Source organism: Siniperca chuatsi, linkage group LG6, assembly GCF_020085105.1.
Source record: "Siniperca chuatsi isolate FFG_IHB_CAS linkage group LG6, ASM2008510v1, whole genome shotgun sequence".
NCBI lineage: Eukaryota > Metazoa > Chordata > Actinopteri > Centrarchiformes > Sinipercidae > Siniperca > Siniperca chuatsi.
Genome location: NC_058047.1, coordinates 19,985,671 through 20,002,478, shown reverse-complemented (window position 1 = coordinate 20,002,478; position 16,808 = coordinate 19,985,671). Strand labels below are relative to the sequence as shown.

The 16,808-nt window shown below is 42.3% G+C and overlaps 1 protein-coding gene across 3 annotated transcripts in view; it reads right to left on the bottom strand.

Annotated features, from left to right (window-relative positions):
- Positions 1-16,808, bottom strand: part of ssbp4 (single stranded DNA binding protein 4) — a 90,679-nt gene that overhangs the window by 60,190 nt on the left and 13,681 nt on the right. For all 3 annotated transcript variants that reach the window (XM_044199291.1, XM_044199290.1, XM_044199289.1), the window contains exons 3-4: positions 14,246-14,307; positions 6,544-6,628 (exon numbers count right to left, since the gene is read on the bottom strand). In XM_044199291.1, coding sequence (XP_044055226.1) covers positions 6,544-6,628; positions 14,246-14,307 — 147 coding nt within the window. The remainder of the gene's footprint in view (positions 1-6,543; positions 6,629-14,245; positions 14,308-16,808) is intronic.

Sequence of the window (16,808 nt, the reverse complement as noted above, 5' to 3'; positions counted from 1 at the left end):
GAATGTTGCTTTTTTTAATTATTGAACCATAATTTATTTCCTGAAAATGACTAAAATGAAACAGAATTGGCAGCATTCACCCCAGTTTCACTGGGAGAGATAAACAAATGCCCCGAGGAGTTTCCACTATTTCCCAGAAAGTAGTATTCATTTAAAGCATCCGTTTAAATTTTATGGATGATGATGTTGCAACTAAGAGGGCATTCATGGGTAACTGGGTTAGGGAAATTAAATGGGACTGGGTTGGAAATCTGCATGCAAGGAGGGAAAGTAAACGCTGCAGGGTTTGGCTTCTACAATAACTTTGCTCAGGTGGATTCATGGCATTTACGCTGCTTTGGCTAGCAAAGATGCAATGCATAGCTAGTACCAAAACTCAGAAAACTATGAAAAATGCAGACTTCAAAAAGAGTCCCCAGTGTCTTTAGACACCTCTTTCTTCCTGCACACTGACACATCTCCCTTCCTCCTTCTCCAGCTCCCTTATGCTCTCTGCCTCTCCTCCTCTTCTCCCCTCTGTCGCTCATCTTTCTGTCTCTGTCCCCGGTTTGTCGTCTCCATCTGTCTGTCTTCATGTCTGTCTGTGTCAAACACAGATCCGGGAGCCCATGCTTGCGGAGTCAAGATCAAATGCTAAACCACAGCACATCTTAAACTTGCCCAGAATGAACCTGCGAGGAAGGGAATCATAAACAATATTTGATCTTCTGCTTCTGTCACTTCCAGACCTCCAGCCGAACACACACACAGCTTGAGGGCAGCACTTTCAGGCTTTGTTGCTTCCCTCAGATACGGAAAGGTATACACAGACAGAGGAGCCAACTGGCCTTTTTCATTTAGACGGTAACAAAGGTAAACAACGGCACACAAAGACAGCGTCCTCTCGTTCACCGCCCGTCTGCCTGCAGACTGCACTCCACGCACTGTTTGATATTAAAAGACGACACAGGCGCAAACGAAAGAGGTGGGGGGGGGGGACAGAAAGATAGAGAGACAGATAGAGACGAACAGAAATGGAGACACGATGTTGTGGCATGCCGTTTGTGTGTAGGCTATATTGAAATCAAAAATGGCCAGGAGAATCTGTATAAAGGAGACATCGCTGTGCCAACACCGGCTCCATTCCTCTGCTCTCTCTTTCTCCTCTTCATCCCTCCATCCATACCTACTCTGCCTATATTATGGATGTTATTATTATTCCTGCATGTCGTCATGTCGCCCCCGCTTCTCTCCTTCCCCCGAGCAAGAAAGCGGGCACTACTGGCACCTAGCCAGATTACCCAATCAATCTCCTCTGAGAGAGGGGGAGGGTGGAGGGAGGGAGGGAGGAAAAAAGGAGAGAGGGGGAGAAATAAGAAAGGGAGCGAACAGAGAGGAAAGGAAAGAAAGAACGGGGGGGGGAATTGTTGGCGGTGAAAAAGACCTGAGAGGAACTGAAGCAGGAAAAAACGGTGCAGGATGAGTAAATTCTGTCTTCGAATAAAAGGACAGAGACAAAGACAGCTAGGAAAGGGAAGGAAGGGTTTCAGCAGACGTGTGGCATTAAAATTAGGCGAGCGAGCACCTGGTACGGCAACACAGGGAGTTGTGGAGATGGAAAACACACACAAAAATCACACACAGAGTCCAGACAAAGGCTTGGCCATCAGCGGTTGTTTACAGAGTGCAGCTCCTCCCCTTGTGCCACCTGTTACTGTGGTCCAGCCTAACAAATGTTTAACCCTCTCAAAGAATCCCCAGGCAACAGCCAACAGTGCACCTCCATCTATCTACTGTCTGCACACTGCATGCTGGGAACGGATCACATGAGGGCTGCTTATTTTCATTATTCTTTTGTTTAGATTAATCGAGTCAGAGCTGAAAGAATTTGTTGTTTAATCGATTAGTCAATTGACAGAAAATTAATCGGCAACAATTTTGATAATTGATTAATCATTTGAGTCATTTTTCAAGCAAAAATGCCAAACATTTGCTAGTTCCAGCTTCTTGAATGTCAGGATTTGCTCCTTTTGTTGTCATATATGATGGTATATCGTTGGGTTTTGGCCTGATGGTCAGACAACACATTTGTAGACACATTTGGTATCTGGGAAATCGTGTTGGGCATGTTTCACTATTTATATAAACAAAATGCTTCAATGATGAAAATAATTGTTAGTAAACTGATTAATCATTCAGTCTATAAATGTCAGAAAATAGTAAGAAATGCTCATCACAATTTTGGACATGTTCAAATTGCTCCATTTGTCCAAAAAATGGTCAAAAATACAGATATATTCAATTTACAATGATGTAAAACAGAGAAAAACTGTAAATCCTCATCCTTTGAGAAGCTGGAACCAGTGAACATTTGGCATTTTTGCTCGATATACGACTTAAATGATTAAATGATTATCATTAACTTTCGGCTAATCATTTCAGAACTAGATCAAATTCACAGCTGTTTTTATACTGGTTTTTCCTAACGTGATCTATTTTTGGACAAGGTGCGATGTTGAAAAGAAAATGTTCCGATGCCCATATTTGACTCCTCCATCTCAACCATCATAATGACAGTTCTCATCAATAAGCCGAGAGCCGAGTGGAGTCAGTGAAGCACTGCGATGTTTATGACGCACTTGTGGCACTAAATCTGTGACACTCCGCAGGCAGTGTACCCAGATTGGCATGAATCGCAGATGTTCGGGGTTGCGACCTCTGGCTGGGGCGAAGCAAAATGTCTGCAACAACAAGGCCAGTGTATCACTTCCTGAAAGACTGTTTGTCTGTCTGTGTGTGTGTCAGAGAAACAGAGACTCATTCTTCTGCCTGCTTTAATGTGAGCAAGAATGCGTGTGTGTGTGTGTGTGTGTCTGCTCACTCGTCAATATGTATGCTTTCTTCATCACAAAGCTCCCGTCCTTTAATCATTCATATTGAGTTACTAAAGACGTGCCATGTTCTTATAATCAAACACGTTTCCTCAACAAAGTACTCTTTTGAGTAACACCGAAATTCCAGCAGAAAAGAGGACTATAAGATGTGCGGATCTCTTTTAGGAAATAAACATGATTAAAAGGCAATGTGAAGAGGAAGGACAGCAACACAACTCCAACAATTAAGACGACAAGAGAGACCACTTAAATTGCTTTACAGAGGAACAAGACTTCAGGCTGTTCCAGCTCTTTATGATACAGTATCATCTCGCTCACTTTGAGTGTGTGCATTCATTTGCATATGAGTGTGGGTGTGTGATATGCACACAAGCGCGCCTGCATGTGCGAGTGTTTACGCGTGAGTTCGAGTGGCTATGATTGCACATTCACCATCCAGGGGTGAAACCAACCAGCGATCCAGCTAGTCAGAGGCCTCCAGTTCTGGGAGTGTGGCCAGGGCTCCAATCCCACCACATTCCCCTGGATTAGCTGTCAACCAGTCCCCAGATCTGAGGATTAGCACATTATATTCCATTATCTTTCCCAAACTGGAGAGTCCACAAAGTCTACATCATCGCTCACAATGGGGCCAGTAGGACAGGGCTGAGTAAGAGGTGTCTTTAAACCGGGCCAAATTGAGCCAAACTGTGCTGAGCCAAACCAAATCTGTAACTAAGACTGTACTCTGGCTCAATGTTGCCTAGCAACCAGATTAGTTCGAGGAAACAAATAAGCAAACTGTATTTCTAAATATCAATTTTATAGCACAGCACTGATATTTTCTCATTGTTATCCACAACAAACTGACAGCATAGCTACCAGAGAAGAATATAAAAAAAAAATTTAAAACATAAATAAAAACAAACCAATTTATCTTGCACACATTCCTTTTTCACTGTTCCTGCTGAAAGACACACAGAGCAGAGTGCTTGCGACTCCTGGGACCCGTGTTGTTTTTCACTCTGTGATCCAGGGGGACTTGGGGGAATGAGGGAGCCGTTATCAGCAAGGGGCCGTGATAGAGACTTGATCAGGCCGTCTGTCTGCGGGGACCAAGGAGCCAGAGTTAATCAGAGACAGACAGACCCCTCATCACCCTGGGGATTCACACGCTTCGACCCTGACACTCTCTCTCCCTCTCTGTCACACAAACGCACAAAGACACACACACACATGGTAACAGTCGCAAAAGCACGTGTGCTCACACACACACCTACTTCTGCATTTTACTGTCATCAGAGCCTCTGCCACACCCTCTGTGCATACGCACACACTTCGTTGTCATGCTTTACTGTTGACTGTGCCTTTGGGTTAAAGTTCCAGCATTTACAATCAACAATAGACCAAATCAAAGAAAAAAAAAATCCTTTATTATAAAACAGCATCACTAAAAAGCAGTGGCCCCCTGGGTCTGTCATTATCAACTCATACTGTGCAGTCAAACTCTGTTCAGAGACGCATAATTTTAGATCCCAAATTTACCAAAGAAAGCAAATACTGTATATGGGTCTGAATTTTGGGGAAATGTGTAAAAAATGATGCATAAGACATGCAGAATATTCCCATTTGTTGAAACTGTGAAACAATAAAATCATGGAGTCTTGGATTTGAATATTTCACTCAGTGAAAATAGAGCTTCAATGATGAGTTGAAAGAAGATGAAAGAAGATAATTTTTCCAACCTTAACGATACATAAGGGGAAATTAAAAATGGAATACTGAGTTAAAGGCTAACAACTAATGCTTATATTAATAATGTTTTTTTTCCAAATGCATCACTAATAAATCAGCCCTCTCAGTCAGACAGCTCACACACTCTGACCTCCTGAACTTGAACCAGGTAGAAGGTCAAACAACACTGTCTGAATCCTTGAACTGTAACAAATTTATGCGTGTCTGTTAAAACAACGAGCTCACAAGACCTCATAGTGTCCCATGTACTCCAGTAGATCAATTCCTACACTACAATTGGAAGTCTACATTTGGTTTATTCCCTCTATGGTCAAATATACAGCAGCATTAGTGATCTTGACTCTCAGCTGACTGATTTATGTAGCCGGAGACTAAAACACACTGACTTTTAAAATGTGTCTTTTATAGCCGCAGAATTTGAAGCTTGACGTTCAGCCATATATTGACCAGGCCTGTCAAAGCGGAGCCACTAAAGAGCTGACATGCAGGTATCCAGCTGGCCTACCTCTGGAGAAAGGTGTAGGAAATTATATTGCATTTAGATTAATTAGACACAGTTGTCAGATTTAATTAACTACTAGGTTTAATTAACCATGTAATTAATCTTATGGTGGTCCAACACATGCACACACACAGACAGGCGGGCGCAGAGACACACACATCAACTCGTGTCCACACACACATGCATAGTACATGCACAACAAATGTAATCTGTTCAGCTGACAAGTACTCACACTTTTGCTGTCAAACCTCATAAGAGAGTTCAACTGAATGGGTGACTGGCTATGGGCTAAAACAGCCTGAATGAAGAGCGTATGGTAAGAATAGAGCCTCTAATCCATTTCAGGTTTCACTTCTGCCCAGGTGGAATGATAATCTAGTATTTGAAGCAGTCTGTCCAGTCAACATCCTAACACCCATGTAATCCTTAGTCAAATACGTCTCATACAACACAGTGTAAATATTTAATATAGTGTGGACAAGCCAAAAAGGAAGACGTTCAAGGTAAAGTATAGAAATCCATTTTAAAACCCAAACTGACAGAGAGTGAGAAGGTTAAGTCTGTGAGGGTCACAGACACCGCAATATGGCTATTTGCAATAATGAGAGCTGGACCAACAAAGACTTTCAATTGTAGTCGATCCACTCACACATCAATCAGCTCTGTGCGTGTGTGCATGTGTTCGATAGGTTACTGATCGACTGCTCCAACTCTTCAGAAGATGAGAGGGTCAAGGGGGCCGTGGACCCTGACCTTTCATCACCCTGCAGCCACAACAAGCAAAGCCTGTCCAGCTCTAAATGTGTCTATGTGTATATGTATTGTTTGTGAATGTGTGGGTTAATGTGCTTGTGTGATCAGCCAGCTGCTTTATGTGCTTTGACCTTTACTGAAGCCTCGAGTGGACCAATAAATAGCAAGGCAGTGCTGTGACCTTTCACCTCAGGCCGACAGTTTCGCTAAGACCTGAGGGGTCAGGGGTCAGAGTTTGAGGAAGTGCGGCCAGCAGATGAGCTAGCGTTATGCGGCTGAGGCAGATGTTAGAAAACTGATCTAATCAAGGCTGATCATGTGAATGTAGCAGAATGGCATGAAGACACTCTGTTAGACTTTAAAAATTCAAACATGGAAGTCTAAGGGCTTTCCCATAAAATATACAAGTGGTGTTCATAGGCGCTGCATTTTTAAAAGCATGCTACTTCAGACGTCTGGCTCAGAGTCTGTCCCATCCAGAACAGAGGCTGCAGCAGGCAGACCAGACATGTCAAAACAAGAACCAGCAGCATTATCACAGAAAGAATAATCCCTTCCCTCTGATACACACTCTGCGTGTGCTTGTATGTGCTCACAAGCATGTGTGAGCGTGTGCGTCCAAGTGGTGGATGTGTGTATATTTGTGCCCCTCGGACTGAAGGGTTGGTTAAGTTCACTCACATAGTCATGGAAAGCCTTGGCCTCGCTGGAATGTTCACATGTCTCCCTCCGGTCCGGGGCGGCGCAGTACAGATCCCAGAATACACTGTGCACACAGGACAAGAGAGCGACAGCAGTTAGACACTTCACTGTGTGATCCAGAGACATATTATGTTCCCAGTTTGTGTGTTTCTAATGTGGATATAGTTGTATTTCCATAATGGAGACAACTTTGTGTGCAATGTTCTGAGTGAAAGTGGTTAAAGTGGACTGATGGAGGTACAACACATCTTTGTAGAGCTAGGAATCATTTGAAATGTTTAAATACTGGTAAGAATAAGATATATGAGTTTCTTTGAGTGTTATAAACACATTCTTTTGAGCAAAGCAAAACAAACGCCTCGGAAACAGCAGTGTTTAAAAGGATTACTTTGTCTTCAGCATTCACAAGAGCGCATTTTTGGGTGCTGACAAAAGGTTGGAACCACATAGCAACAAACACTTAAGTGAATCATCACACACTGGGAGACTTGTCAATATTGTTTCTTAGTTTTTATTTATTAAATCACAAGTACAACTGTGACAGCAGTGTTAAAGGGTGCCTTAATGTAAACAGCCATACAAGAACTTTGCAGAAATGAGGGTCTGTTTTAACCAAATAAAATACTATTTATTGGCAAAATTATGATATAAATCAGGAAATATCTTATCAAAGAACATGCAAACAAGACCTGCAAAGCATTTGATGTTACTTTCTCAATAATTGTTTGGTGAAAAATGTCCATCACAATTTTCCAAAGCCCAAGTTTACATATTTAAATTGCTTGTTTTGTTCAACCAACTGTCAAAAACCCACATATACTTAGTTTACTATAATAGAGTACTAAGAAAACCAGCATATATTCACATTTGAGAAGCTGGAACAACTGAATCTTTAGCATTTGTGCTTAAAAAATTACTTACATGAATTGCTGTCAATCGACTTATCGATTAATCCACTATTCAACTCCACTTGACAGTTTTCACTACTCAACAGCACATTTCTGTCAGCACTCAAAAGTATTGACGTTCGATACCAAGCCCTTTTAAAAAGCCATATAAAAACAGGAACCCTCTACAGTCAGATACACTGCAGCCTCCACTTTGGCCACCACACAGTCCTACAGTCCAGCCTGAAGCCTGCAGCTCAGCTCCAGAGAGCTTTGATCCAGGAAGGACGGGTCGCCAAATGTTCCTCTCAGCCTGCCCTGGCGACCTGCAGGTTATTGACCAATCAGCTGTGATTATGTTACTTACTGCCCAATCAGCCGTACTCATATTAGTTAATTAGACCAATCCCACACCTCCAGGGCAGCGAGGGCCACCAGGTCCCACTCCAAATGGACCCTTAATTACTGCACTGAAATTAAGTACCTGCTAAGCCGGTCCACATTAAGGATTTCTCCTTCTTCAAGATATTGATTTCATAGACAGTGTATAAAATAAAAAAAAGAACTGCTGAAGTCATGAGAGGAAATTCTTGCTGTCATTTAAAAGGCGCAAATAAACTGTTAAATGCATTCTTTGTGCTGATGTTGGGAACATCCGTGACACTTGATATGACAGACTGCGAAATGGAGCAGAAAATATTAGCTGATCGCCCATAACCGTCAAGAGAATCGTTCACCAGCTCCCTGTCACATGTGGGTCATTTTTCATTGAACAAGATGTTTGATTTTCATGGTTATTATCTCTTAAATACGGTTATTATGAAATATTGTTGATCCCTGATCTACACTTTCCCTGATGTTCTTTTGATTTTTGTTATTTGAGGGCATCAAGAAAACAATAGGTGTCCTAAAAATAAAACGAATGATGAACAATAAATGTCAACCCTTTGGCACATGATACCAACCTCTCAAAGCGTATGACTACAATAGAAATGTGTTATTAAAGTATTTAAAGACTAAAAGACAGAGTTGATGCCCTGAGGCGTTCAGCGAGCACTGGCAAGGAGGCCGCTGAAGGAACAGAGAGGGACTGTGCAAAGACGGCGGCAAGCACATATGGTGTGTGTGTGGGGCTGCCCTTCTGTCACTTGACAATAAAGCCAGTGTACATTATCATATCTATCGGTTGGTGTTAAAGAGATTGCTGCTCTGTCAGACACGAGCCACAGTGAAAAGGCACAATCATCACAAATCCAATCAGCTCTCAGGGAAATGAAATGGGACGCGGGTTACAGTTTGTTACCGAAAAGACACAACCAGGTACAGGCTCAGGGGTAGGGGAAAGGTGATCTAACATCTCATGGCCTGTGGAATCTGAAATATATTGCGGTTTGAACAGCTGACCTGCAGACTGAGCCACACAGGGAAATCTCATTCTCTGTGTCTCCGCATAATCTGAAGTAGGATCGCTGGTGAGACAGACTAAACGTATAAGACTTTTATTATTCTGATATTATTTTAGGTGGTTGACATACACTAGGTACATTCTTCTGTACAGAGTTACAACGGGAAGAAAAGTAGGTGAAAGGAGCCATTAGGTATGAAAAGGTGTTGGATTAGCAAGCATAATTACTCTAATATTGTACTAATGAAAAGCAGATTTTCTGAACACAAGATCACCCTGGTCAGGGTGCAATCAGGGGGAAAAAATCCATTCCCATATACTGGACCATCTCATGTGTCACTGGGACTGAATCCAGGCATAGTCTGGATGGGACCATTGTTAGCTCTGATTTGACAATCCCACCCACATTTAAAAGGGAAAGCCCATGTCATAGTTGTTGTTGCTTCCTTTTCAGAGACACTAATCTTTAGAAATTATCTGGGAAGTCAACATTCGCAGTTAATTAGCACCAGCAATCTGCAAGAAATCTTGTACTCTGCACACCCTTGTAATACTACATTTTTTATCCAATTATCTAATCATTTCAATCTAATCATCTCATCATGGGAAGCTCTTTATGGTATTATGGGTAGTAAAGCCACACAACTCTGTGTAGAAGGAAACTTTAACCGCTCTTACTTTGAAGAGTCACAGGACAGATTTAAATTGTAGTTTAGGGTCATGCAAACTCTTTTTTTATTCATTCAAATGAGAGACAAGGGTACAAAAATGAGCTGGCACTGTCAGCACACACACACACACACACACACACACACACACACACACACACACTTTGTATCCAGAACAGAGGAGGAAGGGATTAGCGTCCAGCCGTCCAGAAGAAGACAATTACTAAAATTAAATGCCATCACGATAATTATTTGCAATTAACTATGGTCTGACAAAGCCGGTGGTTACAATGTACTTTCCCATTATAATAAGGAGTAAACAAAGACACAGAAAGACAGACACACAGGCTGCTGGTGGCAGGTCTACATGATAATCCTGTGTGTGTCTTTGGCCAGTCAGTCAGTGAGTTAGGAGAGAGAGAAATATACATAGAAAGAAAGACAGAGATGGAGACAGATGGAGATAAGGAGGCAGATAGAGCATGAGTGAAAGAAACAGAGAGTCCAAAAACATAAAGTTGCAAAGAGCCGACCATGCTGTCTCCTTTTCTTATCAGAACAGGTTCTTCTTAATGGGACAAAATGCTGCCATCAAAGAGCGGAGGCGGGAAAACACAACCCTTCCAGTTGTCTTCATTACCTTGACTCAAGTGCCAGCTATTCTCCTGGTGGCAGCAATGCATTCAGCAAGCAGGAAGAAACAACACTGCGCCATGTAAATCAGGAACACTCCCTTTGGGCTGTGGCTAATAATTACAGCAACCGTCATCGCAAGTAAACTGACGGCATAAGGGGAACCATCAATAAAATTAAGTTGTATGTGTGTTGTTAGATATTCACACATACAAGTGAAGAATATTCCTGCATTCAGGTACATGGTGGCGACCATCTGGACAGCCAAAGACAAAGTGCCCGATCACACAGGAAATTGGCAAAACACAATTAATTCACACACTGTCGTTACATCGCCGATACGGTGAATACTTGCACTCTTGGTCTCATGACTGACTGCAATATCATATAAAACTGCATGGTGAGACACAGCTAATATGATAACTTCTTCTATTTTGGACTCTCAGAGTCTCTGTTCCTTCAAACGTCAGCATTGTCAAGAGGGTTTGAAATTGGTCAACAATGCTAATTCACTTGTTAAAGTTGAACTCAGTACGAAAGCTCTGCGCAGGTTTACTTTGCCTCCATAAGCAAAGCCACTGATTACAGCAACTGCAGTAAAATGAACTGATTTTGGTCTAAAATTCTGCTATTATTATGTTATTAATGATGGTGTGACCAAATCTTAATTCTTCTATAGTGAATCTCTTCAAGTAGTTGCAATTGCTGAAAAAAGTTGAGATAAGATAGATGCAGTTTCATATTTCAGGATATCCAATAAAATCATGACTAGGTGACCTACAATTTCAGAAAGTATCTGATATCTGCATATTTCTCGTTGACATGGATTTGAATATGCTGCAATGTCGGATGAATGGGAAGAACAGGAAGACCTCCCGTTACTCTGACTTAGGACTGTTGATGCATTATTCCAAGACGGTTACCCTCCTTGCTAGCCTTGTAGACACACCAGATAAATATCCTAAATCAGCCCTTTTTTGTTACATAGTTTGTTAACAAGGAAAACCAGATACAAACAAACAGCTCCTGAATTGACTGTATTAGTGGTAATATTGGATTTTATTTATTTATTACTGCCAGCGATGGTCCATGTCTGACTTGGAACTGCAATGCGAGGCTGACAAGGTTTATTGGACTCAGCTGCTCCGATTTACGATCTGACCAATATGATGTGAGGAAAGAAGGATAAATTAAGCAAGGACAGGATAGGAGAGGAGAAGGAGAAAGAGAAAGAGGTGGAGAAAACTGTCTGATACCTGTGTTTATAAAGAGCAGTCCAGACATTTAGGAGCAGAGGACGGCTGTACTCTCACTGTTTTCTTTGCCCCTCACAAACAAGAATTTCAGCTAGAGGCTATCACACAGAGGATCCCTCTACATACTGTTGTTGTACTAAAGTTTTATGTGTGTGTATGTTTTGTGTGTTGTGGTGTGTGTGTGTGGGGGTATTGAGGGTTCAGCGGCCATCCAGTGAAAACTGGTTAAAGCAATCGATTTTGGGATAAGGAGGAGACAACTAGCAACAGCCAATAGAAAGGGAGCTAATGACACAATCAACACCTGCAGCCCTTGCTGAGCCTTTTCTTTATCCTTCCACCCATAACAACAGATGTGGATGAGTGACCCCCACCACCAGCCTCCCTCTTCCTCCCCTAACATCCCCCCTCCCCCAAGCCCCCCACCAACGCCATCCTACAGGAAACAGCCACAGAGGCAGAGACAGGAGGGAAGAAAACCCCTGTGAGGTGCTGAGGAGGGGAAAACGGGGGCGGGGCTGGGGTGGCGGCGGGTCGGGGTCTTAGATTTGGCTGTTTAACACAAAAGAGGCTGGAATGCAAAGAGTTAATCCGTTTGGGGGTCTCTCTTCCGCAAACAAAGGGACAGGCCTCCAGACAAAGGTTGAGGGAGGGGGAGTGAAGGGTGAGGGATGAGGGAGGTTGGTGGCTTTCCTACCATCTGGAGCTTTTGTTTTGGGGGAGGCTGGAGGTTGGGAGGGGGTTTGCTGGGTGGCGTAGGGGTGGACAGGAGACTCCGCCCCTTTACTCCCCCCTCGTCCCCCCGCAGCCAACCCCCGGACCCCACCCCCAGTGAGTCTCCATGTCCACGTGCTGCGTGGCCCAGACAAACGCCCCTCAGCTAGGTCATACTACAGTGGAGCCCTGCCCTGCTCAGCCTGGCTAATCATTAGCCTACTCTCCAACTGCTCTCTGGCACACACACAAACACACACACACACACACAAACACTAGGTCATCTCCCACACTGTGCTGAAATATATCAATACAGTCAGAACACACACTACGAGCGCTCAGTTTCCCTTTATGTTTCCCACTCACACACACACTGGGCCTCTCATTGGTTCGGGCAGAGGCAAGAGCAAACTTAAGCTGCGCTGTATGTTTGTGTATGTCATTCTGTCAGTATTACTGGTAGCTGTCCAATTGAGAGCTGTCAGGTTGAGAGAAGCCAGGCTCTTTAAGGACCATTATGAACCATGTCAACAGGCTGCACAATTACAACACACACTGGGGCCAGAGAGGATGAATGAATGAAGCCGCATGTCCGGGTTTATTACACAGGGCCGGCCAGGGGGCTTTGGGGATGAGCAGGATAGCATGAATGACAAACAAAGCGAGCCCTGTCAAACCTCTTATCCTGGCTCTCTTTGCCTCTCGTGCTGCCTTGCTGAAGATTCAGCCTCTCAACCTCCCTGCCTGTTTGCCTGCTTGATTCTTTGTCTGTATCCTTTCCAGCTGCCCAGCTTCCCCCTTACTGCCTGTCTGCTCCCCTCTTTGCCTTAAAGTTGGATTTTCTAGCTCTTGGCCTGACAACTGGAAATGGGGAATCCTACATTTGGGTGTTCCCATTCGCTCTAATTCAGACATGGAGAAAAAGAGTGTACGTGTCAGGCACTAAGCCCACTGACCCTGTTCTTCCAGCAAGATAGAAATTACTGTCCTCTATTTATCTAGCATTAAGAGGTCTGACAGATTTGTTTAAAGACGCAGAAAGAAAAGAGAAACAACCCACGTCAGAGCCTTGTTCTGGTAAATGGAGCATCAAGTTAAAAAAGTCTCAAAATCTTGACGATGGAGTAGAGGTTTAGAATAGGAGAGTTGAAGGGGAAGCGTGACAGGACAGATGTGGAGCAAAGGTACTGCGTGAGGTGAAAGGGACGGGGGCATGCCAGGAAGTTAGTTATTATAGTTTGTCCCATTGATTTGGCCTGCTCACCAACACAGTTAACAATTACAGCAATAGCAGAGGCTGTGACATGCTGCTCATGGAAGCAATTAAGTTTGAAGTTATTTTAAAACCCTAAAAATTGTTGCAGTTTCCATCAAAAATGGCACTCCTTCTCTGAGTCATAAGTCAGAAATCAGAACACACAGACATGATACACATATTTTTAAATTTGGTGTGACTTACATTTTCTGAAGATATATCGCTGATGTCCATCGCAAATAAACATGCATAAATCAGCTTAACAATCAGAAAACAAAGATGCTCCTTATGACTTCAGAATTTGCATCATGTTTTTAAGTTTTCTTCAGTATCAAAGTAATCCATTGATAGTTGTCTTTACATTCATGGGTACATTGCAAACAACTGGTGCCAATTTGCCAAAATGTAAACAAATATAGGCTAAAAAACGGGGGTTCAAATTGTAGCCCACAGCGTAACTCACTGAATCCATAGTAAAATTATACTTCCTGTTTACATCTCCCAAAGCATTGTGAGAACTGTAGTTGCAAAACTTCAGTGTCAGACTTTGAAAACCCCTGCGATAGAGGATCTGTCACTGATTTTGACTTTGGTTGGACAGTGCACACTTTGATGTGAGATATAAAAAAAAACAGTCCAGCTTAAATAAAAGTGCAGGGCAAGTTAGCTCACTTGTCAATCAGAGGTACGCCAGGAGTACAGCACTTAAACATGTGCGAGATGATGCACTTAGCATTCCCTACAATTACTGTCCCTCTCCACTCCTGCACATTCTTTTAGACCATCAAGAGTACTCCTACAGTATGAATGTGAGTGTGTGTGGTCAAAACACAGAAAGAGCGAGAGGATCAATGTATACATACCACCACCATGAGTGTAAAAATCCTGGAGGTTCCCCAAGTGTGATGTTCTTCTCCCATCGGATCTGAGAGGAAGAGAAGAGTGGAACAGAGGAATGAGAAGACTGAGGAGGGAGACACTGCAGCATGTTTTATGCATAATGTAATCATTTTGCTCAACTGTCCTTCCAACTTTAGACAGACGGAGCGATAGTCGGACAGAAAAATAGGCCAACGGGCAGCTCAGTGAAGTGCAGTGCAGTGTGGAGTTTGTGGATAAGAAACTGTGACTGTCTTGAAGCAGTGGCCCTCTCCACTGCCCTCGCAAACCAGCAGAGCTCCTGCCTGTATCTGGACACCGAGATAAGATCCAGTGAGAGATAATAGACCTGCTGCCTGCTTCACACACTCCTAGTGACATGACTCTGCACACACACAGACACATTCGCTGCATACATACAGTACGTACATGATTCACCAGAGTCTGTGAGGACAGCATCACAGCAGCAAGATTTGTCTATTTTTTCTATATATGTATATAGAAAAATAGATCCAAGCTTCAGATTTCTATTTGAGTGTCAATTCTATAGATTTCCCCAGTGCAGTTTATAGTGATGTGATGTGCCATATGTGGGTTGGGCCTGTTGATTTAATGCTGCTAAAGAGCTGAGTGCTGCACTGTGCAGGAGAGCATAGAGTGGCCAAGTCCTCTCGGGGACAGAAATGTATTATGTGTATACTATAAATGTGAGTGTGTGAGTGTTTGTGTGTGTGCCCTCCTCACTGAAGAGGAGTGGAGGCTAATTGAGGCAGGAGAGTCCAGGTGATAGCCCTCTCATTAGATGGCACTGAGCAGGTGTGCATGTATGTATGTGTGTGTGTGTGTGTATGTGTGTGCACATGTGCCATCAGTGTACCCGTGAGGATAGAAGTCCCTTATCTATTGAAACATTTCTATATGATTTTTCTGTGTGTGTGAGTATATGCATGAGAAAGAGACTGTGAGGTACATAGGTGTTGAGATCAAGAGATAAATGCATTGCAAAGAAAACATCGTCACCCCTTAAACAACACATACACTGCATTTAGAGAAAAAACACAGTAAATAAATAAAACACAAGCAAACTGAGAAACATATTCACCAATTTGTTTATAAAGAAACACACTGCAAATACAGAAAACAGTCAAATAAGAGACAAGCTGCAAATGGAACTAAGTTACAACCCAATAGAAGTTTACAGGATACACTTGGCATGACATCCTAAAGTTGATAACTTGTCAACAGTGTTATAAAATGACAATAAAAATAATGTTTATTTTACTTTTAAAAATCTAATGTATGATTCAGACAGTATTGAAGATATTGGCTTTTCACCTAAAGTAACACTAGCCTTCTTTAATTCAAGGTCCACTTTAGAGCTGCAACGATTAGTCAAGAAATCGATTAGTCGATCGTCAGAAAACATTCCATGGTTTCAGCCCCTCAGATGTGAGGATTTGATGCTTTTCTTGTCATTTATATTAGTAAACTGCATCTCTTTGAGTTTTAGATTGTTAGTCTGATAAAAAATAAAATAAAACAATCCATTTGAATACATCGCCTTGGGTTATGGGAAAATATAATGGACATTTTTACTATTTTCTGATATTTTATAAACAAAATGATTTATTGATTAATTAAGATTAATCCATAATGAAAATAATTGCAGCCCTAGTCCACTTACTAACTTTTCCCAGACAAGAGCTTTAAAACGCATCTCTTAATTTTGAATTAGTAGTTCGTCAAGAATGAACTTTCACACTTAGTTCTGTGCTGTGTATGATTTGCAGCATGTCTGTATTTGCAGTGTTTTTTCTTAATGGGACATATGTGTTGTTAAAACGGTGAAGATATTTTCTTCATTTGCTTGTGTTTTCTTAAGTTGCAGCGCATTGAGCACTCTTGGCCACTGTAGTGAGGAGAAACAAGCAGGAGAACAAGGGAGAAACAAGGAGGCTATAAACAGTGAAGAGAGTTAGGATGAGGACATAGAGAGGAACAGAAGAAAAAAAAAGTGGATGATCAACGTAAGAAAAACACGAAAAAAATCAAAGCAATGAGAGAGTGATCAGGCTTTGTGTACTTCAAGAAAGATCTGGAGAATGTTGAATGAGCGCTAACATGATAACTGAATATTGAGTGATGTAGATGAGTGTAACAAATCATGTCTGTTTGCAACCTTTCTTACAAATACTCATGAGAAATCGCTCAACGCTTTAAAGCTTACCGTTAGAACTACATGAAGGGGAAAAGGTGAAAGGTCAAATTTCTGTGCTTGCTCGGATATGTACCCATTACTGTCAGTCTAATCCAAATACACTGACTCTGACCATAAAAGACAGACGATGCTGTGGTTGAAATAAACAAAATCATTAAGCAATATACTGTTGCAGGCGCAACATTTGAGACAACTGGCGTCAAATTGACTTAGCAGTCTTAGCATGCATGCCTTGTGGACATGGATTGTTTGTGTGTGTCTGCTGTTTTAATCCCTGTCTATATAGATGTTGTTTTAATTCCTGTTTGAGGCCGTGTAAGTGTGCGTGG